At 43.2% G+C, this 26,059-nt stretch overlaps 1 protein-coding gene across 1 annotated transcript in view; it reads right to left on the bottom strand.

Annotated features, from left to right (window-relative positions):
• DOCK4 (dedicator of cytokinesis 4) overlaps positions 1 to 26,059 on the bottom strand; it is a gene marked incomplete at its 5' end in the record, with an annotated part of 280,590 nt that overhangs the window by 253,696 nt on the left and 835 nt on the right. The window contains 4 exons of the mRNA XM_025208759.1: positions 10,065 to 10,161; positions 12,087 to 12,142; positions 20,318 to 20,358; positions 21,326 to 21,409. Coding sequence (XP_025064544.1) covers positions 10,065 to 10,161; positions 12,087 to 12,142; positions 20,318 to 20,358; positions 21,326 to 21,409 — 278 coding nt within the window. The remainder of the gene's footprint in view (positions 1 to 10,064; positions 10,162 to 12,086; positions 12,143 to 20,317; positions 20,359 to 21,325; positions 21,410 to 26,059) is intronic.

Here is a 26,059-nt window from a genome sequence, read left to right as displayed (position 1 = left end):
GATTTTCCCTTTTAACAGAGAAAAAAGCAGATTTTTCATTTTAAGGGAGAAGCAAGCAGATTTTCCACTTTTGCAAAGAGCTTTGTGCAGGCTGGCAGAGTTCCAGCCTGCAAAAGCTTCTTGCAAAAAATGGTGAGAAACCCTAAACCGTGTCCCAAGGGGGAGGGAGAGGGAGAACAAGCAGGGCCTGAGACTCAAGTCATCCACGGCTTAGCTCAGGCTCACTTTTCCTCTTGAAGTTTTTTGGGCTAAGCGAAGCTTGCAGGGGGCTGGTGGCCCCCTCTGGCAGGGCTGGGGGGGTAGGGGGCTTTGGGTCGGGAATGAGGGGCACTGGCGGGGCTGGTGGGGTCCCTGAGGGTTGGATGCAGGTGACTGCCAAGGCTGGGGAGGGGGGTGTTGGGGGCTGTGAGAAGAGCCAGCAGGGTGGGTCGGGGCAAGACAGGGGTATGTGGGTGAGGGCTGAAGGAGCTGGGAGATGTCCATGGGTGCTCTGAGGCCAGCATGCTGTGGTGTGCTGAAGACTGGGGTGGGTGCTTAGCTGCTGTCCACATGCCATAGGGCCATGCCAGGTTAGCCTTCCATGTGGGGCTTCCAGCATTCCAGTGGGAAGCCGCATATGGAGGCAAGTAGGAGGCTGCCTAGACCAATAGCACACAGCTCTATGCCTCCATATGTGGCTTCCAGTGGAGTGCTGGAAGCCCCATGTGGAGAGCTGGCCCAGTCCAGCCTGACCTGAGGGCACATGGACTGGGAGCTGTGTGCCATCTGGCTGGCTGGGAAGCCACACATAGAGACACAGAGTGGCTGTTTGGCTCACATGTGGCTTCCTGCTGGAATGCTAGAAGCCCCATATGGAGGAATGGAGTCCACCTGACCCATTGGCACAGGTTCCTGGTTCAAAGGCCCAGCTGACCAGCTCCATGCCTCCATGTGGGGCTTCCAGCACTCCAGCAGGAACCTGCACATGGAGGCATGGAGCCTGCCTGGCCTGATGGTGCGCAGCTCCTGCCTCCAGTGCAGTGATCTGCATGAAGGCACACACCAACGGGCTAGGCCATCTCTGTGCCAACATGTGCAGTCCCTTGGACTAAGCCAGAGGAACGCACCACCTGGGGCTCTGCCTGCCGTGGCCATGAACACCCCAAGGGCTCACTGCTTGTTGCTGCTAAGCCACCAGTGGTGGGGGCTGTGCACCACAAACCCCACAACTGCCCACAAACCCCCCACACCCTTTCACAACCTTCCCCACAAACCACAGACCCCCCCACATCCCCCACAGCCCTTCACAACCCCCCCACACACATACCCCTCTACCATATAAAGTACCTGCATATATTTCTAAAGAAGGTTCAAATAGTGTTAGTTTCGTTTAATTTGTGAAAAAAGTAATTAATTTGGCATAGTTTTGAGTTTTCCTGCACATAATTTTGAAGTTTTCTGCACATAATTCCCTGGGGTGTATAAAGTGGTCTCTGCAAGAGCTATGATTTTCCATAATGAAAAACCCAAAATGAAATGCCAAAATATATAGGCATGCGCACACGTGCACACTGAGTTCAGCTTCGATTTAGACGGTAGTTACATTCTTGAAAAAACACCATGCAAATAGTAATCACGTAAAGAGATACCAAGGGTCTATGGGAAATAAGGGTTTAGGTTCCAGAAGCTGCCGATAATTTGGCCGATAAATGCCTGTGCGTGCATGCAGTCGCAGTTGCAGTGCAGCATGCAGGCACTGAGGAGCAGAGTCTGGCAACATGGAGAGCTGCGTGCAGCTGGTAAGCCTGGTGTGGTGGAAGGGGAGTGGGAGGGAAAGGGTGTGGGGGGTACAGATCAAAGCTCCTCATAGTGAGGAAGGAGTGGGGCAGGGGCAGACACTGCCCAGCCAGGGCAGGGCGGGGCAGGCATGGGACAGAGCTGTGACTTGTCCAGAGGGAGCCAGGGGGGTGGTTCTCTGCACTGCATGCACCCCAGGAGGGCATGGGGGGGCATATGCCCTGAATCTGTGCTGTGCGGGGCAGGTGGGCTGCAGCTATGGGCTGGAGCCAGGGCTGCGCTGGGCTTTCCTCGGCAAAGGCTGGGCTCAGGGCAGGTGGCAAGGGCGCTGGGAGAGGGCTACAGGGTGGGGGCTGCAGCCACCCCAAATTTTGCTGTAGCCCCCCTGTATTCCCTTTCCAGCGCCGCCACTGCCTGCCCCAAGTCCAGCCCAGCTCAGCCTCTACCATGAAGAGTCCGCCCTGGCTGAGCAGCCCCTGCCCCAGCCCCAGCCCCTCGCCCCTACCCCACTCCCTCTCTCACTGTAGGGGGCATTGATCTATCCCCCCCATGCCCCTTCCCTCCTCTCTCTTCTTCCACCACAACATAACACACTTACCAGCTACACCGAGAGCAGCTTGGGGGGGAGGGGTGGGAAGTGACCAGCTGATTCTAGGTGCACTGCGCATCTTGGCGACTATGCTGCACCGCGTAAAAGTGAATCCATACCATATACAAAAATAAAGGGTCACAATTTGACTGTGCATAACTGAAACCATGCAAAAAAATATCGTGCAAGTCAAGGCCTGACTCTGTGTGTGTGTGTGTGTGTGTGTGTGTGTGTGTGTGTGTGTGTGTGTGTGTGTGTGTGTGTGTTCGTGGGTTTTCATTTTAATCACGGATTTTGGGGTTTTGATCACAGAATTTGCAAGCTTTTAAACAGAGAAAACCAGGATCCCGGGCAATTATAGCTTCAGTTTAGTCAGGTTTCTGACACTTTTCTGCATAATATTTTTATATGCAAAATAAGAAATATGGTCTAGAAATTATCATCATGAGGTAGGAACACAATTGGTTGTTGCAGTGGTATTCTAAATGGGTTTCTATTCAGTATTTTCATTAGTAGCTTAGATGGCAGAATAGCAACTATACTTAAAAAAAAAAAAAAACTACACAACACCAAATTAGGAGTTCAAGCACTGTAAGAGGATATGTTCAGAATTCAAAATTATTTTTATAAATTGGAGAAAGAGTAAAAACACCAAAATAGAAAAAAAAACCAGTAAAAAATTCACCACCTAGAAGAAAGAAATCAAATGCATGATTAAAAATGGTGAATAACTGGCTAGGCTTCAATATATCAGATGAACAGGGGGCATGTGTTCAGTTGACTAATTAGCTGTGCAGTAAACATTATGCATAAAACGTGCTCCCCCGTTAAGTCAGAGCAAATTAACTTGTATTTACATGTACTATCCTGCTGCGGAATAAATTAGTTTACTTTTCTGTATCTATCTTACAGTTTAAAAGTTACTTCACTGTATATATCTTATTTACAAGTACTATCCTGCTGCAGAACAAAAAACGCTGCAGCAGCTCACATGTAGATGCTGCCCTGGCTGGCTGGGCCATGAGACTGCTTCAGTGTGGGGGCTACCTGCTGGCTAGACCTGCTCTGAAGCACCTTCGTGTCCCAGCCAGCCCCTCCATGATATACTGAGCTGGGGGGACTAGCTTCGAGCTGGAAAGTTGGCCCTCCTGGACTCCTGGCCAACCAGGACTGTTCCGACTCACCTCTATGTGCTGTGCTCCTAGGTGCACATGCAGATGTGGTGCCCGGGAGCGATAAATGCTGGAGCAGTAAGCTCCAGAGTTTATTCATTCACACTAATTGCACATGTAGACATGCCCAGAGTGTCATATATAGCAGAGTTCTTAACCCGTGGATTGCAAGAATATATTGCAAGTGGCCGAAAAGCATGCAAAAGCTTGGTTTTTCCCTTTTAGGCTGGCAGTGTTCCAGCCTGCAAGAGGCTGCTTGAGGCAGGGCCAGGACACAGCCAGGCAGGGCCATGGGAGCAGCCCCAGGAGCCAGATGAAGGTAAGTATGTGAGGAGCAGAGGGAGGACCAGAGCTTGGGGACTGTCAGGGTGGGAGGGATGGTGTGTGTGCTGCGCCCTGCCACTTTCCAACCCAGTTCAGCTGCTGGTGCCAGGCAAGCATGGGGCTGCACTGAGCCTGCTAGGCTGCAGCACAACTGACCCCTGGCCCAAGCTCAGCCCACTGGCCCCTTACCACTGTGGCTTGGCTGCGCTGCTTGGCCGTGGGATCTCTGGGGGGCTGCAGCAGGGGCCCATCCTCCCAGCAACTGTAACTAGCACCAGGGGCTTGGCTGCCTCACCGCGCAGGGGCCATGCCACTACTGCTGACCACACTGATACCAGTTCAAGCAAGCAGCTCATCGCAGGGCCCTGCCTCCTGCCCCCAGCAGTAAGCCCAGCTCCAATTAGCACTCAATAATGCCCAACCCCGGGCATGCCACAGGGGCCCTTCTGCTCCCTTCCCCTGGCAGCAACAGCTCTGGTTCCATGCCAGCAGCCCCCCTGTTGTCATCCCCCCCGCCCCCCACGCTACTGGCTGCTTTGTGCTACTAGCTAAGGCCCTGAGAGCATTTCCAGCAGCTTAGAGCAGCGAGTCCCAGCCAGGGGCACCATCGGGTGCCCTGAGGTGTAAAGGAATAAATGAGGTGTGAGGAGATGAGCAGATCAACCAAGCAAAAAAGCACAGGCTCTGGTTTCTTCCAGCCTGGATGATCTGCCATCCCCAGGGCTAGGCCCCTCTGCAAGCAGCTAGGTGCTGGCATCTATGATTATGGAGCCACACAGCCTTGGGTCCAGTGAAGGAGACCTGGAGTCCAGAAAGGATGAAAACCACTGGCCTAGAGACAGGCCACTCACTGGGTTAGGCTGAATTCAGAGATTTGTCCTTAGCCATGTTAGTCTTAAGTCAAACAGAAGGCAGTGTGGATTTGTACCTCAGATATATGCACTTTGCCTGGCTTATAAGGTGCAAATCTACCCTGCTTTGTACTTCACGTCAGACATGCACGTGTGTGCACGGAGGGAATGGGTGGTTGGGGGGGAGCGGGGCAGGTGCCTGCTGGCACTGGGGGAAGGAGACCAGGTGGACAAGTGCCGAGGACACGTGACTGTGGGTCTGACACCAACAGGGCCAGGGTGGTGTGGGTCAGGACAAGCCCCTGATCTTGCAAACGAGTCCCTGTATGAAAAAGGTTGAGAACCACTGATATATAGGAGATGGGCAGTAACTCTGCTGAGCATTGGCAAAGGCTTAGCTAAAGTACTACATCCAGTTTTAAAGACAAAGTGGAGAGAATCCAGAGCAGAGAAAAATAATATGAAGAAAAGCTAAAGGAACTGGGTTTGTTTAACCCTGTGATTCTCAACCACAGTGTCTTGGCACCCTGAGGTGCCATGAGATCCTTTTAAGACTGCTCCTGGGTGCCAGACAATATTAGCACCGTCAGGCATGCAAACACATACATGGGATTCATAAGATAAACCCAGAGATTTCAAATAAGAATCTAAAGTGACAAATACATTCTGCCCTGGTGTGGTCTGACTTCTATGCACCATAAGAATTTTTTAATTACTTTTCTGTGGTCAGAAAACAAGTAAAATCAAAGACCTGACATTTTCTGATTGGTGCCTTAAGTCTAACAAGATGCTTGGGCTTATAAAGGTTGAAAACCATTGGTTTAGGCCTCAGGAAGAGAAGACTAAGGTTTAATATTAACAGTCTTTTAAATAAGTAAAAGGTTGTTAAAAAGAGGATCAACTGTTCTCCATGCCCCCTGAAGGAAGGAAAATAAATCAGCTCACTTTGTAGCAAAGAAGCTTTAGGTTAGATGTTGGGAACAGAACTTTCTAACTGTAAATGTAGTCAACTGTTGGAATAAATTACCTAGGGAGGTTGTACAACGTCCTTCATTGGAAGATTTTAAGAATGTCTGAGAAAACAGCTGTTGGGGACAGTACTTGATCCTGCCTCAGCTGAGGGAGTTGGACTAGATAATCTCTTGAGATCTCTACCAGTTGCACATTTCTATGAGTTAATATCATATTGTGATGTAGAACAGACAGAAATGTTAAATAATTCTGGTCATCTTCTGGGGGAAAAAACCAGTACGTTAATATCACATACTTTCCACTCCAACAGTAAACTAAGGAGAATGTTAAACATCAGCTACTAAAGATTTTATCATCAGCAGGTCCAGATTATTTGCACCCAAGAGTTCTCAAAGAGCTGGCTAATGCTGATTAAGCAAAGTTCCAAAGGTCTGGAAGAAAAGAAATGTTATGCCAGCATTAAAAAAGGGAAAATATGATAACCAAGAAAAATATAGTCTCACTAGCCTACCATCAATCATGGGCAAAATAATGAAACAAAAATTATGCAGAACTTGTTCAATAATAATACAATGATGCAATTACAGTCAGCACATGTATATTGAAAATGTATCTTGTCAAGTTAGCTTGAGGGTTTTTTCATGGGATTACAAGTTTGATTGATAAATAGTAAAATGCTGATACAATTAACTTAGGAACACATTAATTTAATACTGCAATGGGATCTGATCACAGATTTACAAAAATTGTGCCTCCCGCCATGCTACATGTGCATGTCAGGATACACAATTCTGGGACTGAGGATGAGATCTCAACTGCACCATTACTAGTTGGCAGTGCAGGAAGAGCCTGGGATCATGATTCCAGGACTGACAATCAGCTGATTGCTGGTCTCAGCCCCTGGGCCACACAAGAACCAGTTCAAGATTCCAGTGAAGTCTCAGAGCTGAGACTGACAATCAGCCGATTATCAGTCCTAGCCTTGGAACTGTTTCAAGACTCTGGTGTGGTCTCAGAGATGAGCAAGACTGTTGGCCTGGCTCTGGCCCTGGCCCTGGGACTGCACCAGAGCCAGTCTGAGACTTGGGGGACATGGGGAGAACTGTCAACCAAGCCCTGCCATGCAGCCAGCATCAGTGGACTCTGTGACACTATATATTTAAGGTACTAGGAAAAGCAGACACAAAAATATTACACACACTTTGTGAAATAATTTTGTGGCTGATTTAATTGTGTGAACCTGTGGCCAAGTCACCATTTAGGATGCAATTAACAGGTTAATTGCATCTTAAATGTAACAGAAATGGCTCAGATTAAGCAGTTAAGATGCCACAAAAATCAACATGTCACACATTAAATAGGTGACAGCTCTTTAAATGATAGATGTCTGAAAGTGAAATTTTACATGGGGAATCATGACTGAGCAGGTGTGTTTCTAGTGGAGTCTTGTAGGGTTTGGGTATTGGTTTTTCTTTATTTAACATTCTTATCAATGACTTAGAAAAACCTAAAATAATCGCTGATAAAGTTTGTAGATGATACAAAGACTGAAGAACAGTAAAAATGAGAGACAGATCACTGATGCAGACCAGCATGGGCAGAAAAAACTATATGCGTTTCAGTATAGCTGCATGTAAGAATCACACATCTAGGAACGAAAAATGAAAGACATACTTATAGAATGGAGGATTCCATCCTGGGAAACAGCAAATCTGTAAGACTTATGGGTCTCGTGAATAATTATCCAAACACACGCTCTGTGTTTGGAAGTTATGTAACTGCTCCTAGAATAGTGTCTAGTTCTAGTATCTATACTTCAGAAGAGGATACTGGAAAAAGTGCATTGAGAAAAGAGCCACAAAAATTTTTTTTTTAATTTTTATTTTAAAAAATTACTTTTAGAGAGAGTCAAGTAGCTAAACCTAGTTTATGTTTATGAAAGAAATGTTTATGAAATGTTTATGAAAGAAATGATTTGATCATTGTCAGTAAATATCTACTAGGGACAGACATTACACATAAGCCAGTTTAAGTAATCAGAAACTGGTTTAGACCTGTAACAGAATAGATGTTCAGTGCACATAAACCAGTTTGAAAATGGCTGAAACAGGTTTGAGATAAACCTGGCTGAATATAGTATCAGAGACAACTGATTTGAGTCAAACTGGTTTATGCAATGTCTGTCCCAGTCCCCTTGCTGGTTTAAGTTAAAACCAGACTCCCCCAGCATCCTGGCATGCTCTTAGGACTGAGTGGGGCTCCCTGCTCCACAGCAGAGCTGGCACCTCCCCTCTGCTCCCGGGTAGGAGCTTGGCAGAGAATACAGGGGTCTGCCTGGCTTCCCCCTGCTCCCCTCCCATCCCCACTCCCTGCTAAGCAGGGATTCCCAGGTCCCCTCTGTCTTACACAAACACCTCAGCATTAGCTAGCAGACCACATGCTGGCTACAGGTCCCTGCTGTGGCAGATGGGACAATGGCAGAATCAACAGGTAGCTCGTAATGTTCCTCTGTTGTTTTCTTAATGGGGTAATAAACATTGAGTTAGGGGTGATAAACACTGTGTTATCAATTTTCTGCTGGTCTGGTCAGGAGTGGGGGAACCCCTCTCTAATCAGAGTGTCCTGCCAGGGCCTGGCCATGCCCCGCCCCAGCTCAGCATTACAGAAGGGAAGGGAGGGCTGCTCGAGCACCCCCCTGGCTTCTAGCCTGAACCACTGCAGGCATGTGCCTGCATTTCTGGGATGTCTGTTCAGTTACAAACTGATTCAGCCTAGCCAGGTTAGACTAACCTGCAAAGATTGAATCAATTCAGGCTCAGGCTTTTTGAATGTCTGTCCCTAGCCTGAGGGAACAAAAATTTGATAAACTTGATCCTTTAGTCTAGAAGACAAAGGTATCACAAGATGAAATGACTAGAAGATGAAACTAGACAAATTCAGACAAGAATACAGGTTAATAGTAAGAATAATCAAAGACTAGAACAAATTCATAAAGGTTGTAGTGAACCTATAGCACTGGAAATTGTTAAAATCAACTCTGGATGTTTTTCTGAAAAATATACTTTATTTCAAGCATAGCTATTGGCCTTGAAGCAAAAATTTATACAGGAAATCCTATAGCCAGTTGTATGCAGAAGGTCAGACAATCCAATCTCCAAATCTTCTGAAAATTCCTACAACTATTTTTGGATCTTTAAAACAAATTAACTTTTTACTTATGGGGCAGAAAAAAAGCAACTTTAACTTCTCACTAGTGCTCAAATATTTTTAATCAAGAAACAAATGAAGTGTCTAAAGCTTTCAAATGTTGTCTGGGATTTACTTGTTTTTAAGCATAAATAATGACGAACTGGCTAAAGCAACAAGTTTTGTCCTTGCCAATAAGGGACCAAGAGAATGTACAAGCAAGCCAAAATTAAGGCAGTCCAATTTATATTCCACACTTGGATTATAACGGTTTTAGCCTTCAGTGCTTATATTTTCCAATATGTTTCTTCTCTCAGGCAGTTTCAACTTGTTATTTATTCTTTTACTTCATGGAACGCACCCTACTTTTTTTTTATCTAAGTACTGAGATGATTTTCCTTCTTCACCCTTTAGCATTTCTTAGAAAAGGCAGCTATATGTTCTGCTTTACTTGGTCTACAAAACTAAGCCTTTCTTTTAAGAAAAAAAAAGCAGTTTGGCTAAAAGTTACTCCACTATCATAAATCAAATCAAAGTAACAGCTACCATAAAGGTGTTACTGGAAATTCTCCCCCTTATCCTTTCCCTTTTTTTTTCCCTTGCTATATTAGATGCAAATAACTACAATACTTTAATTCCCTGTTTGATCAGTATTTTGGAGAAAGAGCATTTTTTCATATTTATTTCTGTTCCTTACTATAATAGTTTCTAGTTGGTTTCCTTTACTCTTCTGGTGTGTGACTTCTGGTCATCTGTATATGAAAAAGAACCATTTGATCTTGTTCTTGCTTTCATTTTGCGTTTTAATTGGCATGGTGTAAATATTGCCATTTCATATGTCTGTTGTCACACCTCCCAAATCTTACAATTTTTTTAAGTTAGGCTAAAATAAGCAGCTAAGCCATTTTGATTTATTCTTCTGCTATTCATAATAGCTTTACTAGCTATTATGAGGTGAACAGATGTCCTAGTTAGGCTCTGGCAGAAAACCATAAATACTGGATTAAAAAATCCTGACAAAAAGAGACCCTGGTAAATAAATCTTATAGGAAAAAAAGCACCTGCCTTCAGTCTTTGAAAGAATACTGTTTCTGTTTTTATTAAATGCAGGCTAGTTTGTTACATTATTTGTAAGATTAGAGAATCTATTACTTTAAACTGTTTCCAAGCAAAACACTATTATATAGTACTTGCCACATAAAGTTGTTTCCACATTGTTCCCCAGTCTCTCAAAGTAGATGTCATCTCTGTGATAACCGAGTCTTCTGTTGGAATAACCATTTCAAACTGCCTGTGACATCCAGAAGAATATATGATATTACACAACATCACAAATCACATAACTATTATTAACATAATCCCTCTTTTCTACAAATGGTGATGTTTATTAATTTATATGGTGTTTCTTTTACATCACCATGCCTTTCACTTGTGCAAATGTTTTACTCACCATAGGTAAATTGTGGGGTGAGATCCTGGTCACACAAGGGTTTTACCACCAACTTAGTCAGGATTTCATCTATAGTTTTACATCAAATAAGTCCTTCAAACTTGTTCATAAATATTTCCTGATAGTTAGAAGGACAAGTGGCTGCTGATTCTGTGAATTTGGTGACTAAACAAATGAATACATTCTCTCATTTTAAACTCCTCTTACAGCAATCACTCTCTAAGGTAGATCATAAGCAAGAACTTAAAGAAAACCAGAAAGGCTCTCCAGTGTGAACAGGAGGAAAGAGGGGTGTTGCAATATTTTAGATTGGGCTACAAAAAATTCTTAAAATTGACTTATTTTAATAGCAATCATCATCCTTTGTTCTTATATCATTAGATCTCAGGGAAGATGGTTAGCGTTATTACCCTCACTGGGCCTTATAACCTTCTTGAGAGACATCATCCAGGTAAGAAGCCATGACAGAGATGCCTATGAAAGCTCATCCCTGGGAAGGTGGTTAGTTGTGTTAGTCTGAAGGCAGGCAGAAGGTAGGACAGGGCAGCACCTTAGAAGCCAACTGGTTCAGAAAGGCATGAGCTTTCAAAGGCAACAGCTACTTCATCCGATGCTTACATAACAGAGTGCCACTTTGTCCTATTTTCTGTCTGTCATTAGATCTTGGAGCACTTCACAATCTCTGGCATGGTTTCTTACCTAAGCAATGTCATATTCTCTTGTCCCTTGCCATGTTACCATGATGCAATGTGCAAATATTGGGCCACAGTACATCATGGGAAATGTAGCCTTGATGGGGAACCTGGTCCATTGAGTACTGAACAGAGGCACGGCACAGCAGAATTACAAATCCCAATTGTTTTTTACAGTTTTCCAAGGGCTTGGGGGCTGTGTTTTTTTTATTTATTTATTTTTGAATAAAAGTTCCATCTTCCACAGGAAGCAGTTTTTTATGCATTTTCACAAAAAATTCCCATTTTGTCAAAGAACAGGAGAATTTTAACTTAGCCCTACCAGGAGGAACATGACCAGATAAGTGTAAACAGCACAGCAATTCAGCGCTATGGCAAGGAGTATCCTGTTGAGCACACAATAAGTAATTCAATTTCACTTGACCAGCCCAGGTCTTTAGCGGTTCCATGATGGATGGAAGATTTTCATTACTGGTCACCAAACTTGGACTTCAGCATTTCTTCTATTTACAACCTTTTGAAAATTGGAAACTGGTACAGTTTCTAAACTCTAATTCAAACATCAACATTCTAGGCATGGGTTTTTTAGATTTTTAACTTCACCTGAGATAATGAATACAGACCAGTAGACATCCAAAATTAAGATAAAAAATAGTTCTCAGTAATGTAAAAAGTGCAACAATCAACAATAGCTAGTAGCCTCTTGTATGTAGGGCCCTGTACAGAACAACTTTAGGTAAGGCAGCCAGCTCTTATTAAAGTAAGTCCGAATTAACATAAGAATTTATCAATAAATTTAAATATACAATTGTTCTCTATATATATGCTACATGACAAAAGTGATTACTCCGTTTCTGCCCTATATACAATTTTAAATAAAGAGACTCCAGCCTCGTGCCTGAATAAAAGTTCCAAGCTGGTAAAAATTATCCATTTTAACTTTTGTGGCAGAGAGTTGAGATTTTATAGAGTCAAACACCAATGAAAAATATATCTTCTTTATTCTAGCTATAAAGCAGCCTTGGTACAACAATCTGCATGTCCTTAAATATTTGAACCAGAACTGGCACCTACCCTTTGTTCTTAACACATGCATTTTTCAGATGAATATAGTTCGAGGGAAATATGCCCTGAAAGAAAAACAGGTTAAGAAACAAACAAAAAAAATCATTAAGCTGCCTGCAATTAATAGAAAATCTTGAATTTAGGCTAACATATTTCTCAGAAAACACTTTATACCAAATTTTTAAAAATGTCCAACAGTGACACTGTTCATAATGGGAAGAGTAGCAATTGCTTAGAAAACAGCATAAGAATTGCATGTGATCAAAATTGCAAATATTATCAACAAATCAAATGTTTGTGACACCAAAAGTTATAGCTATTCTATATCATTCTAAATTAGAGCCTAAAATGAGTACACCACAATATTTACTTGCATACCAACCAACTTTTTTACTTAATCAGCCCCATCCAAAATGGGGTGTGTGTCTTAAATGGGGAAATTGATTTTCTGCCTGGAAGAAGTACCCTGGTTTAATCCCTTCTCCACAGGACAGCAGCAATGGCATTACTATTCAGGCAACTGAGAGTCTCAAATGACTTAATTGTTCATCAGTCCGCATGTGATGAACATCTCTTTTTTTTTTTTAATGGCTTTGAAGTTCCACTAATCAAGCTAACCTTTCTTATGGCAAGTTTGCTGTCAGCTAGATGCTTTTGGTCTTTCTTCTCCTTTCTCATAGTCCTGGAGATGCTTTAGCTCTTTTCAAAATCATAAATGTACCCACGGAAACAAACCTATAGCAGCAGCTAGGGTTTCAGCTTCTAGTTAAGCAGGAAAGGGAGGGTGAGTCAGCTGAAGATTATGCTCTTTCCATGCATGATGCATCCATAACTCTAGAAAAATCTTTTTCGGTCTACTGCCTTCCACAAATGAGTTGTGAGACTTATTTGGGAGTGTGTTTGATTCAAGAAAATATAGTAAGTAGTATATTGGAATATAGCCTCTACATATATTTCTATTAATTACTGACAAATAATCTGTGGCTGTTTTATCTGTGGCAAAAGTGATCATCTGGCATGTATTTTCAGAACAAAATACTTTTACTGCACTCTTTATTTAGGACCTGCTCACTAGCAGTGTCATTCTTTCATGCTCTCTGATGGTAATGCTGCAGCGATAAAACTACCCATCTCTTTGCATGGAGCAGTGGGATGATAAGCAGGGTAACAAGCAAATACACCCTAAGAAACACATCTTTAAAATAAAAACAAAACATAACACATTTTTTTTAGAGGACAGAATTGATAGTTAAAATATAAGCAAATTCAAATGAAAATTTTTTAAAAGAATATATATTCTCCATTGTTTAGTACAGCTGATGGTGCCTCTTGCTATAACACAGATGGCAATTAACTGGTAAGGAATTCTGACAAATGCTAACAGACTACTTTGCCTTTTAGGAAGGCTCATTTTCAAAGTTCAGTTCAGAAAAATCACTTTAACCCTCAAGGTTTGAAAACTAGAATAGCACCCTCATTTCCTCAGGGATCTTAACACAACTTCTACTAGTATAGTAATTTCTATACTATTGTTTATAGAATACTGTGTTTTTTGCAGGCCAAAAACCAACAACGAAAGTAAGTACTTGTTGAACAACTGTAGCTCATAGCCACACTTTAAGTTCAAGACTGTATAAGATTATATATCAAACTGAAGTGAGATCACAGAAGCACTGACTAATTCTCAGCCTATTTTAATACAAGAAAAGCCAGAAAAAATAAGGGTCCTAAGCCTATCATCATTATTCCCATTAACCTCAAAGGATATTATATGCAGATATTGTGTTTTTGCTACAACTGATATGTAATTAGACATAATTCATTATGCACAGGAATCTAAGTCACAGTGATAAGAAGGGATTTTCACAGGCCTCTCCCTGTGCATGAAGCTGATTTCACAGCCTTTTCACAATGAGCTCACCCCTCACCACTGACTGGCTGAGGGGCTCCTGTGGCCCCATCCCTCGGTGCCGATTGGCCGAGAGGGCAGTTTGTCATGCAGCCTCACTCCTCACTGCAGATCAGCGAAGAGGAGTGGGGCCATGAGACAGGCAGCCCTCAACCAATCAGCTGCAAGGGGCAGAGAGGTGAGGGCGACTGCCATCTTGATTGTTCCCCTTCATGCCAGTGGCTCCCCCCTGGTGGGCTATGAAGTCAGGCCACAGTGACCACGAGGGCAACTGGCTCAACCTGGGGAGTCAGCATTTTATTTTTAGTAAGTTGTTGTTGTTTTTTTTATTTAACGGAAAATGCCCAATTTAATGGTTTCATAAAATCACAATTTAAGTAGGCCCCTAAATATGCACTCCCACTATTTAACTCTCATTTAAATAAATGGAAGATTTAATTGAGCAAAGACTGATGGATTATGTTTAAATAGGAAATGGGAGTATGAACTGAGCCAACAGCATATTCAAGTTGGTCTAATTTTGTGCCTACCTAGGAAGCAAAGAGGTTTGGAAAAGAGAAAAGATGGAAGAAGAGGTTTGGGATGAGTATATAGAGAAGCCCAAGAGACTTTTGCAAATATTTTTTTTACAGGTGGGTTTAACAAAACCCTGAGCAGTAGTGGCAATGGCTCTACCTCTGATCCAGAGCACACAGCAGTAGCAGAGGCAGCAGTGATAGCTCTACCTCTGACCCAGGGCATGCAGCAGAGGCTCCAACGACTGCCCCATGCTGAATCTGGAGCTGAGGCTTGCCCTCTTCTATGGTGGCAGTTCCAGTATCTTGCCTCAGCATGGAGAATGTGGTGGGACCTGGTGCCCAGCAAGATAGAGTTATGGCATGGCAGCACATAAAGTGGTCAGAGGTGACTGAGACTGTGTCAGCCCTCACTTGCTCTCCTGCTGCCTATCACCATGTCCACCAGGGCCAGAGGGCCACAGATTTTGTGGCAGGCCACTCCCTCTAGATACACCCCCAGTTTCCCAAACTACTATGCCTGCTGGTAGTTTCGAGAGCCAGACAGAGTTGCTCTACAGGCCACATCCAGCCTACTGACCATGTTTGATAATAGGGGTGTGCAAAGCTTCAGTCGCCGATTCAATTTGGAGAAGATTTGGCCTGATATGGCAGCTGAATCATTGAATCCGAATTGAATCAGGAGACCTATTAAAAGCTCTGAATCTATTTGAAGCATCTGAATCAATTCCGAAAAGGTTTGACAATTCGGAAGGCGGTCTTGCAGGGAAACAGGAACTGAGAAGAGGGAGGGTAGAGCGGGGGAAGGCTACTCCGATATTGACATCTGGAGCCGGCCAGTGACTGATCTTTCCCTGAGTTCCCTTCCAATCACACTGCTCTGGGGGAGGGAAGTAGAAACAGCATATAAGGCTGTCTCTAGCTAATCTCTCTTCTTGGAAAGCATTGGATACACCTTACTAATTACACTTGCCTAGAATCCCTCTACTTATCCCTATCCAAACCATTCCTTTCAACTTATTCTTCCCTGAAAATCCTCTTATTTGTTCTTGTTATTTCCCTCCCCCACACACACTTTTTAAAAAGAAAGCTGTGTTTTCCCTGACAGTGTGTCATCTATCACTGTGCAGGAAAGCACATATTTCTCACACACACACGCCAAACACATGCAAGATATATTACACACACACACACACACACACACACACACACTTTCCAGCACACCAAACATCATGAAGCGTGCTAGAAAGGCACGTGCCAGGTCTTCTGGCAGGGGAGGGAGAGGGGCTAGAGGGGGTAGGGGGAGAGCTGGAAGTGTAGGAAAAGAACTGCAAGTTCCCTCACCCAAACATAGATGCACCTTCCTTCCTAGCAGCGATGACTCTTCTGCTGCCAGTGGGAGCAGGGAGGTGGGAGCAGTACCTGTCCCTGCACCACTTCCACTAACACCAGAAATAGCCACCAGCCCCAGCATGAGTCTCCTCCACCCCAATTGCAGATCCCAGCATGAGCCTCCCAGTGCCAGAGGAGGAGCTGGATCTGGAAACAGAGAAGCTGAGTGCCATAGCTAAGGAAATCCTGGGGAAGGAGGGGGAATTGGAGTTTGTGCTCCACACCCCTCAAAGTTCCCCTAGAGGCAGGTCTCCTTCTCTGGAAGGCACTTCAAAGGAGGTTGTGTGGGCAGGTTGTTGCGCCTCTGCTTGCTGAGAAGGGGGATAAGGCAGGATCCTCAACCTCAACCCAGCCGTGTGTCCTTGTTCCTCTTCAGTCTGGCACCAGTGGGAGTGTGCCCAAAGGGATGTCCCCTTCTCGATTCAAAACCCCCATCCCCGTGAAGCAAAGGCAGGCCACCCTGGACCAGTGGGGAAAAGCCACAGACAAAGGAGGGGCACATTGCAAGGATGAGCGAGGTCACCCAGAGCACTGGGGAGATGCTTGCTCTGGATGACCAGCCCTTCTACTTTGTTGAGTGTCCAGGATTCAGGTGGCTCATGGCCCCATCCTACGGAATGCCTGCACACACCACTTTTAGCAGGATGGTGGTACCCTCCCTGTATGAGGCATGCAGGGAGTACTTATAGGAGGAGCTGTGCAAGGTAGGGCCGCAGGTAGCCTTGCACTTCACCTCAGACATCTGAAGCAGCCAGGGTGGAGATCATGCCTACCTCTCCCTCACAGGGCACTGGTGCGATCAGTCAGGCCATTGGTGGACTCTCCTTCAAGCAGAGGTGATGGATGAGTCCCACATGGCAACAGAGATCATGGGGGCCATGAACCACGATGCAGTGGTGGCTCACAGGGCAGGGCGAGCTTACCCGCGGGTTCATGGCCATTGACAGTGAGGCCAATATGGTCAAGGCGTTCTGTGATGCCAACTCTGTTGGCATCTGCTGTGTGGCACACAAGTTCTGCCTCATAGTCCAGGACACCTTGGAGGGGGACAGGGATGCCGGTGATGGCGCCATCACTACCACTACTGGCCAGCTTATTTCAAGATGCAGGAAGGTGGCAGGCTACTTCCACTGGAGCATCACGGGGGGCAAGATGCTGTGGGACAAACAGGCAGAGTGAGCATCCTGCAGCACAAAATCATGCAGGATGTGGAGACTCAGTGGAACTCCACATACCTGATACTGGAAAGGCTGGCTGAGCAACAGAAGATTGGGAGTGGAACTCCACATACCTGATACTGGAAAGGCAGGCTGAGCTCAGGGAGATTGGGATCAGCAGCCCCCTTAACAAAACAGCATGGGATACCATCTCCCGGATCTTGGTGGTCCTCTAGCCATTCCTTGAAGCCACCAAGAGCCTCAGTGCTGGCAAGGCCCTCCTTAGCCAGGTGATCCCCATAGTGAAGGAGCTTGAGAATCAAATGGAGAAGTTCCAGGGGGATCAGTGCTCCTGGCTGGGACAAGCCACTTTCCCCAGAGGTGCAGGCACTGGTGAAGCAGCTGAAGGAGGGCATCAAAAAACAGCTGGATCTGTTGAGGTTCAATACGGTCCACGCACTGGCAGGCATGTGTGACCCGAGGGTGAAGGGGAGCATCTACAGCAGCAAAACCCTTGATCACTGGACAGAGATGCTAGTGAACAGAGTTATGGAGGCAGAAGGGCAGAGACAGGGGGATGTGGAAGAGGGGGATCTACTTTCCCATGCCAGCACTCCAAGCACCAGCTAATCTCCTCCACCACAGCTGCTGCCAATGTGGGCCAAGGGTATAGCTTCACTGTTGAGGTCGAGAGGCACCATACCCCACCATGCGGCAGGTAGTACAGAGGCCTCAGTGACTACCTATCTCACTGAGGTCATGGAGCCTCTGCAATGTGACCCCTTGGCCAATTGGGCAACCCGCAGCCAGATGTGGCAGGAACTGGCCACAGTTGCCTGGGAATACCTGTCCTGTCCACCGCCCTGTGTTCCAAGTGAGAAGATGTTCAGCATAGGTGGGGATGTTGTGACACTCCACTGCACCTCCTTGGATCCTGGTTTGGTGGAGCAGCTAGTGTTCCTGAAGGTGAACCTCCTGCTGCTGGGGTTCTCCAAGTTCCACATGCAGATGGAGTGAGTGTCACCCTCCTCACTCAGCACCTATTTCCTTTCTTAAAGTTGCTTTCACAACCATTTAAATGCCCCTCTCTCAAAGCTGGAGGTGGCAGTTTAGTTTTTCACCAGCCAGCAAGGGAAGAACATCTCCCTGCTGAGCTCCCATGCCAGGATGAACTTGGAGGTATGGACTAGGACTATGGGAAAGGAGATCTCAGGTCCTGGCCATGACCTAAAACTGCACCCTGCCAGGGTAGGGAGGCCTGGTGGGACTGCTGGTGATACAGCAGCCCCAGGAAATGCCAGGACTGCTAACTTCCCTGGTGAAAGGTGGGTAGGGGGTGCCTGATAACCTCCAGTCACCACATGCACGCACAGTCCTGGCTGGGGAAAGCCATCTGCGAGGCATAGGCCACAGTAGGGAAGGTATGGAGCTGCGGAATGGATGTCACCCCTAGACATCAGGGACCTAAATGGGCAGCCTCCTGCCTGAGTAAAACCTGAATCAGTTTTCCATCAAGGTGTGGTAGGAGAAAGAGGGGCGGGGCGGTTGGCCCAGAAACAGGTGGGCAGGCCAAGATCTAACCGACACCAGGAACGTCCCCTGTTACAGGCTACCATCCCTGCTGCATTTATCCCACTCTGACTTAACACACAAGGCAGACAAGGTTCTTTGGGTCAGTCCGATATCTTTTATTAGACTGAGTAATTGGAGTAATATATCTTAGCAAGCTTTCAGGTTTAAAAACCCTTCATCAGGCTGAGGAAGCATCTGCAATTGGTGTGTGTGCTCTTCCTGGATGGAATGAATACTAAAGAAGTCAGAGGCCTGGCTGCAGGCAAGAAAGCCAGTCAGTGAAAATGTAAATTGCAGCATCGGGGTGAGAGACAGTACCCTCACATTTACTACACCCCACAACAAAACCATCACCATTCCTGGATCTTACAGCTGCACCTCCAGAAACGTTATATATCTCATCCAGTGCACCAAATGCCCTGACGGAAAATATGTAGGAGAGACCAAACAACAACTGCAGACCAAAATGAATGCACACTGGACATCTATTAAGGACAAGAACACCCAATTACCAGTGGGGACACATTTCTCACAAGAAAACCACTCTCTCTCCAATCTCTATCCTCAAGCCTACAAACTTCACTTCAGAAATCTACTGTATATAAAAACTCATGGACTCAATACAGATATTGGATTTATGACACACTACAACCTGCCAGACATCTGACTCCCCAGGTACTTCTACACTTTTACCTAGCTGCTACATCCCTCTCCCTTCCCCCACCTCCCCAGCCTGTCTCTCACTCCCTGGTGCCTCAATTTACATTTTCACTGACTGGCTTTATTGCCTGCAGCCCAACCACTAGCTTCTTTACTCTCCCTGGATAGAATGAATAGCACACACCAACTGCAGATGCTTCCTCAGCCTGACAAAGGGTTTTTAAGCCCGATGCTTCCTCAGCCTGACAAAGGGTTTTTAAACCCGAAAGCTTGCTAAGATATATTTCTCCAACTCTTCAGTTGGTCTAATAAAAGATATCAGATTGACACAAAGAACCTTGTCTGCCTATGACCTTAGACTAACGTGGGTACAACCTACACCCCTTAACATACACAAGTGATACGAGTTTTGCTTTTAACAGTTTGAGAGGCACTTTCACAGAAACCCCTAAACCTATGTCCTTGAAACTTGGCAGGCTTCATGCCCTCTGAAGGGGCTACCATCCCTGCTGCTTTTATCTGAATTGGCCAAAGATTGACAAAGTTATAGGTATTTCAGTGATTCCCCATTATACTCTATGGCTGAATCTCCGAATCTGTGCCAAATCTCCAACTCTGATTTGGCCAAATAGAATCAGGACAGTGACTTGAATCACATAATCAAATCCCTGTCCCTTCAAATCAGCCGAATCCGAATCGAACACTTGCCGCTTCGCACAGGCCTATTTGATACCCATGCTTTACAGCACCCACTCCTCTTTAATTTATGTCCTCTAACTTGAGAACTTTCACCTTTGTTGACTAAAAAGAGAATTTTCCACTCCCACAGTATTTCAGAAATGTAACCCAGGTCCAGGAACACATCAGGAAACATCAATCAAAATATGTAACATCAAGTGCAGAGTATGTCAGCAAGCAGTGGTAGTTTCATAAGAGCAAACTCCTTTTTACCTACAAAGAATATAACGATTTTAAAATCAATTTTGCATTTTGTACAAGAATGCAAGCTACAATTCAAAATTGCTGGATATTTACCTTAATATTTGGATTTTTTAAGGCAAATCCTCTGTACCAACCTGTAAGGGAAAAAAGGTAATTTTGCCTTTAAAAATATATAACCTGCTGCCATTTGTAAAAAAAGTTTAATGTCCCTCTTTGGGATCAGTCTGACAGTCATTCTGAGTATAATCTATATAATACAAGGTAATTTTTTAACCAGAATTTACTTCATGCTTATTTCCAGCAATATTGTAGCCTCTCTCTCTCTACAAATAACTCCAGCAATGCACTCTGCTTATTTTTTGTATTGGATGTTATTTTAGCCAAAAGGTAGAAGTGGGCTTTTATCTACTGTAATCTGTTTTATGAACAGTTATTATATGTCAAAGTCTGGGGGTAGCAGCTATATAATTAAATTAAACTTCTAATACACCTGGTTCAAAATAACTAACATTGATTTAATGCATTTTATGACAAGGCTTAACCAGGACTAACTAGATTAGCAGTTTATCATCCCCACACCCATGAAAACAAAAGGTATATTATATTAAACGATGAAAAACAGCTTCAAGAAACTGACTCTCAGTAGGATATTAAAGAAATACTGCTACTGAAGAAAAGCAAGTGAATTTCCTCTATTATAGCTCTGTGCACACATTGAAATAAAGGCAGAAATATATATTTAAGGTCAGTAGCATCTACATCAAAATAAAGGCAGGTGGGTGGGCCAATACTGAGGGAGATTTAGACTTGTAAACTGTAATGAAGCTTGAATGCTTCCTGCTGAATTTCAAGCTTTCCTGGAAAATATCAAGAAAGCTGAAGAAAACTCATGAAAAGACCTCCCTGCTGTTTTAACAATTATTTTTCTCCCTGGATATTAATTAAACGATGAGAGAAAACAAGAAACCCCTTGAAAATAGGAAAATATAGATGTATATTACTATAATTTTATATCTTTTATATTGTAAATTAAAATGAATGGGACTTAAACATCAATATCCAACAAGTCATTAAAATCAGAGTTTTAACTTATATACTCACCATCACATTTCTCTAGGATTTGAACTGTATCTCCAATCTCCAACAACAATCCATGTGGGACTGTTCCTCGAAAACTGGCTATTACTGAAAGAGATATGAGATTTCAATTAATCACACCATTTAAAAAAGGCATGCTATTAGACTTTTATACTTCAGGGGAAAGCAAATTTTTAAGAAGCAGATTTAGTGTAAATTACCAAGTTGGGAATGGGGAAAAAAAAGAGAGAAAAGGAGGTTTTTCTTAATGGAATACCAAACACAGGCCTAGAAAAAAAATCCACTTGTTCCCTCATTAAAAAGAGGTCAAAGGCTTGCTTTAGAGAGAACAGCTGCTTAACCCATCAATATCTGCAGAATTTAAACTTGTATTTAAAAAAAATGTTTTCTAGACCATTTAGGTCTGAGGATATCCTTTAAAATGTGAACCCAGGCTAAACAGATGCATTTCAGACTTTCTGAATCTAACAGTCAGCACTGGTGCTCTTGCTGCTTCTTTTACTTTGCCAAACAAAACAATATATCTCTGGTTGCTTAACTGATACTACAGAGGACAGCAGTTTAGAACTGCTTGGGAAAACCATGAGCAGCCAGAGCAGGCATGCAAACTTTTCAAGGCAAGAGATCTAATAAGGAAGCCTGAAAAATGATAAAGAAACCTCTTTTCCCTGCTTCCAAAATGTTCCACATATTACCTACTGTAATACAAAGACCATCTACCTTCACAGTAACACTGAACTCAAGAAAGAAAAATTAAATATTTGCCTTCCAAAAGTTGAAGACATAAGCTTCCAATTTACAAGACACTTAAACTGAGTATGATTAGAAAGATGGAGATCCAAAGCAGATTTCATACACAGCACTAGGAGAAACCCCCACCCCCTATATTTTGCTGTTCAAGTAGCCTATGATAACAACTTTATAAGTTAGGAGACAGAAATTTGCTTTCCAGCACTGATGGTAAAATAGCAGGGCTTAATTTTACAGCTTTTCTATGCAAAGGGGAAAAACCAAAAGACATGTAATAGACAGCTAAGCCAGAGCATGCTTCAGAGTTAACACTGATATTGACAGGGCATTGTTAAAGACTACTTAGCAGGTGAATAGCAGCCTCTTTGCTATGAGAAAATATTACTTAACAAAAAACTCAGAGACAAAGAAACAAATATACATATGGTTAAAGAAAAGAGGAAACCTATGTATAGTAGAGATGCATCAGGAATGACTACTAGACATCTCAAGGAACTGCAATAATCTAAGTGCAAGTTACATGTCCATTTTATAGTCCTTGACCACTCACAAGTCTGCCTTCCCTAAGCAATGAATATATCCAACTAGGATAAAATATACTGTCCAACCTTGTATTCTTGCTGCACTGTTTCAAGAGCAATTAGCTGGCACCAGCCACTAGAATTTAAAATCCATTTCTGAGACATCACTGGAAAGTTTTGGGTTTTGATTCTAAACCAGCAGGACAAATCCTCTTCTTGGACAGATGTATCAAGTTAGAGTCTAGGAACACATTCCATTTTGATTTTACACCAATTTAAACTATAAGAACTGCTCAAAGCAACAGACAGCAGTAACAAGAACTGCCCAACAGTACAGGCAATGGAGCTTTAAGGTATTTGCAAAACCAAGAGAAAACAGATTTTCGATTGTAACTCCCTTTATTGTAATTATAACCTGCAGTGCTTTTCTACATGGAACCTGTCAAGATCACATACACAAATTAAATAAATTGACACAACTAGCTGGGTACAGGCAGTCCTCAACTTGCAACATTTTGAGTTACAACCTTTCGCACTCACAACCTTTCGAAATTGACACCCGGTTTCAACTTTCTGACGTCAGTCTCAACTTTACAACGCTTGATCCAATGCCACGCCATGCCAGCGAACAAGTTCGCTGCATCGCCCTGGAGAACATCTGTCCAAACCTTGTTGGAAACTTTCTTTAAGAAAGCAGACAAGCCTCCAGAAAAACCTGCAGGCAAGACTCCTGAGAAGACTCCAGGCAAGAACCCTTCAAAAAGTCCAACCAAGAGCCCTTTAAAAAGTACAGCAAAGTCACCTCAAAGAAGTCCTTCCAAATCAATATGATTGCTATTTACAATATAAATACATTGATGTAGCTATATTACTCATCTATAATTGATTGAGTACAAAATTCTGGGGTATTTTTGGTGAAAAGAGAGTGTCGGGCCTTGATTCAGGAGCCAATCCCCCATTTATAACATTGTTTCCAATGGGAAAAATCGGTTCTGAGTTGCAATATTTTGACTTGAGACATGGTTTCCAGGAACCAATTGTGTCGTAAGTCTGAGGGCTGTCTGTAATTCAGGAAGCTATTTTTTTCATGCACAATTCCACATAAACTGAAAAGGATTTTTTTTCTGACTGACCCAAGGAAAGTAAGTTTTTCAAGTTTTAAAATTAGCGCTAAATTTAAAAATGTTCGCCAAAACAGAGAGAATAAGATTATTTAGAAGTGGGTGACAATAGTATTTCACCGCATGTAACATGAACCAAATTTTGCACTTAGTTATGAATACAACTCTCACTGGATTCAGTTGAAGCTGTATATATCCAAAAGAAGTTGGCCTGTTTGGCCTCCAGCAATGCAGCCTTTTTCTAGAGCTTCATGACCCTTGCAAAGATGAAACATTCAACCTTATTTCTAATAACTGCATGTTTCTGCCAAATTTCTCCCCAGAGCTTTAAGGCTCCCAGACTTACTGACTGATAAGGATCCTGTAATCATACCTTTTCCCTCACTAAACAGCCTATGAATCTAGCTCCCAAAAGGGTACAAGAACTTGCAACATTGTAGGCTCTAGAAAAATGTTTTAAATAAATGTAATTAATATGCTTGACTTTTTATTTCTCCTATCTTTCTCCAGAGTGCCTGCATTTAAGAGTCTTATTTAAGTCTATTGCTATAAAAATAGCTATAAAATTCAAATAACGTATTTTTTGTGAGAAAGAAAGCTATTATACATATTCACAGTAAAGAATAATGTCTTAACGATAGTTATTAAACCAAACGAAAATGCATTATCTGGATTTTTTTTCCAACTAATTCTTCCACAAGAATCTAAGGATAATGCAATCATATTGAGCAGGCTGAGATTTAAAAAAAATATATCCAATGGATTTAGGGATAAAAGTTTCATTGAAAGACAAAGTAGGACTTGCTCCTATTACTGTAGCTTTTGAACTCCCTCTCTAGAATGACAAGTGCTACTTCATCAATAGCACTACTTTATGAGCAGTGTACTTAGGTTTTGAAGGCTGCTAAAATAGCATCTGCATGCAAAAGACTTCTGAAATAAAAGTCAGAATGAGTGGATTCAGCATAAAGACAAGAACTATAACGATATGCTGTTCTTTTTACGCGCAGTGATAAATAGCACAGACTACAATTCACTCTAAGAAGCAATAGATGCCACATTTTTGTTTTGCTCTGATATTGTGCATTCTTTGACACTAAAGTTTTTGGAGAGGATCTTTATTGTTTTATATAAAAGCATTTTCCAAAGGAAAGTTTCAGTATTGGAAACATTCAGGAAAAGAAAGAACTACTAACACGTAATAGAGAAAAACAAGAAATCTTTTTTGGAATACAGATGGAACAGAATTGCACCTAGAAACAGCTAGAGAGATTTGGCAAGCTATCAGAGACAAAAAAGAAAGAAATGAGGGCATTACCTGTGCTACTGAGCTACAGTCACTAGATCTGCTTCCAAATTTCTGGCAGAATTCTAAGAGAAATCTTGCATCAAGGTCAGACTTAATACAACTACACTGTGTTCCTAGTAGCACCTCTTGAAAGGAACTAAAAGTGCATTCATTGCAAAGAGGCTCAGAATTTGAAGTATGGCATAAAAAACCTCACTCTATTATGCTCAGAAAAAGCAATCTTCTTTTAAAAATAGTTTAGCTTAATTCAGGGGTTTTCAACCTTTGTGGATCAGTGTACCCTGGTGGTTGAATGCATAGCAGGGGATGGCATGCAGCCGGATGTGAAGCAGGGAGGGCAGGTGCGGCCAAACACAGAGTAGCAACAGCTCAGGCTGGCAGCAGGCTCAGCTTGCTAGTCACTGCTCTTTCCTTGTAGTACTTATGGGTACTACAAGGAAAGATCGCTTTTTCTTTATGTTGCCTTTCAGAAACAAGGGGCATATTATATTCTGGAGCATGTTATCTGTGAGAAAATATGGTGTTCTTTGAGGTTTGAGGTAGCTTGGCCTTTTAAAAGGCACAGCTAAAGTCAGAAATGGATGAAGCAACTATCTGAATAGTTTACTCCTGTCAACATAATAAGCAGAATTTTAAATATAACTAGTATATATACTTTCTTTTCTTTGGGTATCAAATACAATTTCCGGAAGATGACAAATAGATAACTTAGTTCAGGTGAATTTTGAGATGACTATGAGAAAGAATTCCTGAGGCGCTCTTAGCAGCACCATGTCCCTATGACATGGGGAAGGTCAAGCCATAAGCACCTAAAGCTTACTCATTCTTCTCACCACAAACAAAACCCAGGAATGTTTTCTTCAAAATTAGGTGACATGAGAAGTATCCTAAGAAAGCTTCAAAACAGAAGCTCTAGGATATCCCAGGATGACTATATCAACATCCCAGCCAGAGTAGGTATGCTAACTTTTGGAAAATCACCAAGCAATAGCAGACAGGCATGTGACAAGGCCAAAATTGCTTTAAGGTAAACTCC

Source organism: Alligator sinensis, unplaced genomic scaffold (assembly GCF_000455745.1).
Source record: "Alligator sinensis unplaced genomic scaffold, ASM45574v1 scaffold297_1, whole genome shotgun sequence".
NCBI classification, from domain to species: domain Eukaryota; kingdom Metazoa; phylum Chordata; order Crocodylia; family Alligatoridae; genus Alligator; species Alligator sinensis.
This window is presented reverse-complemented; position numbering and strand designations above follow the sequence as displayed.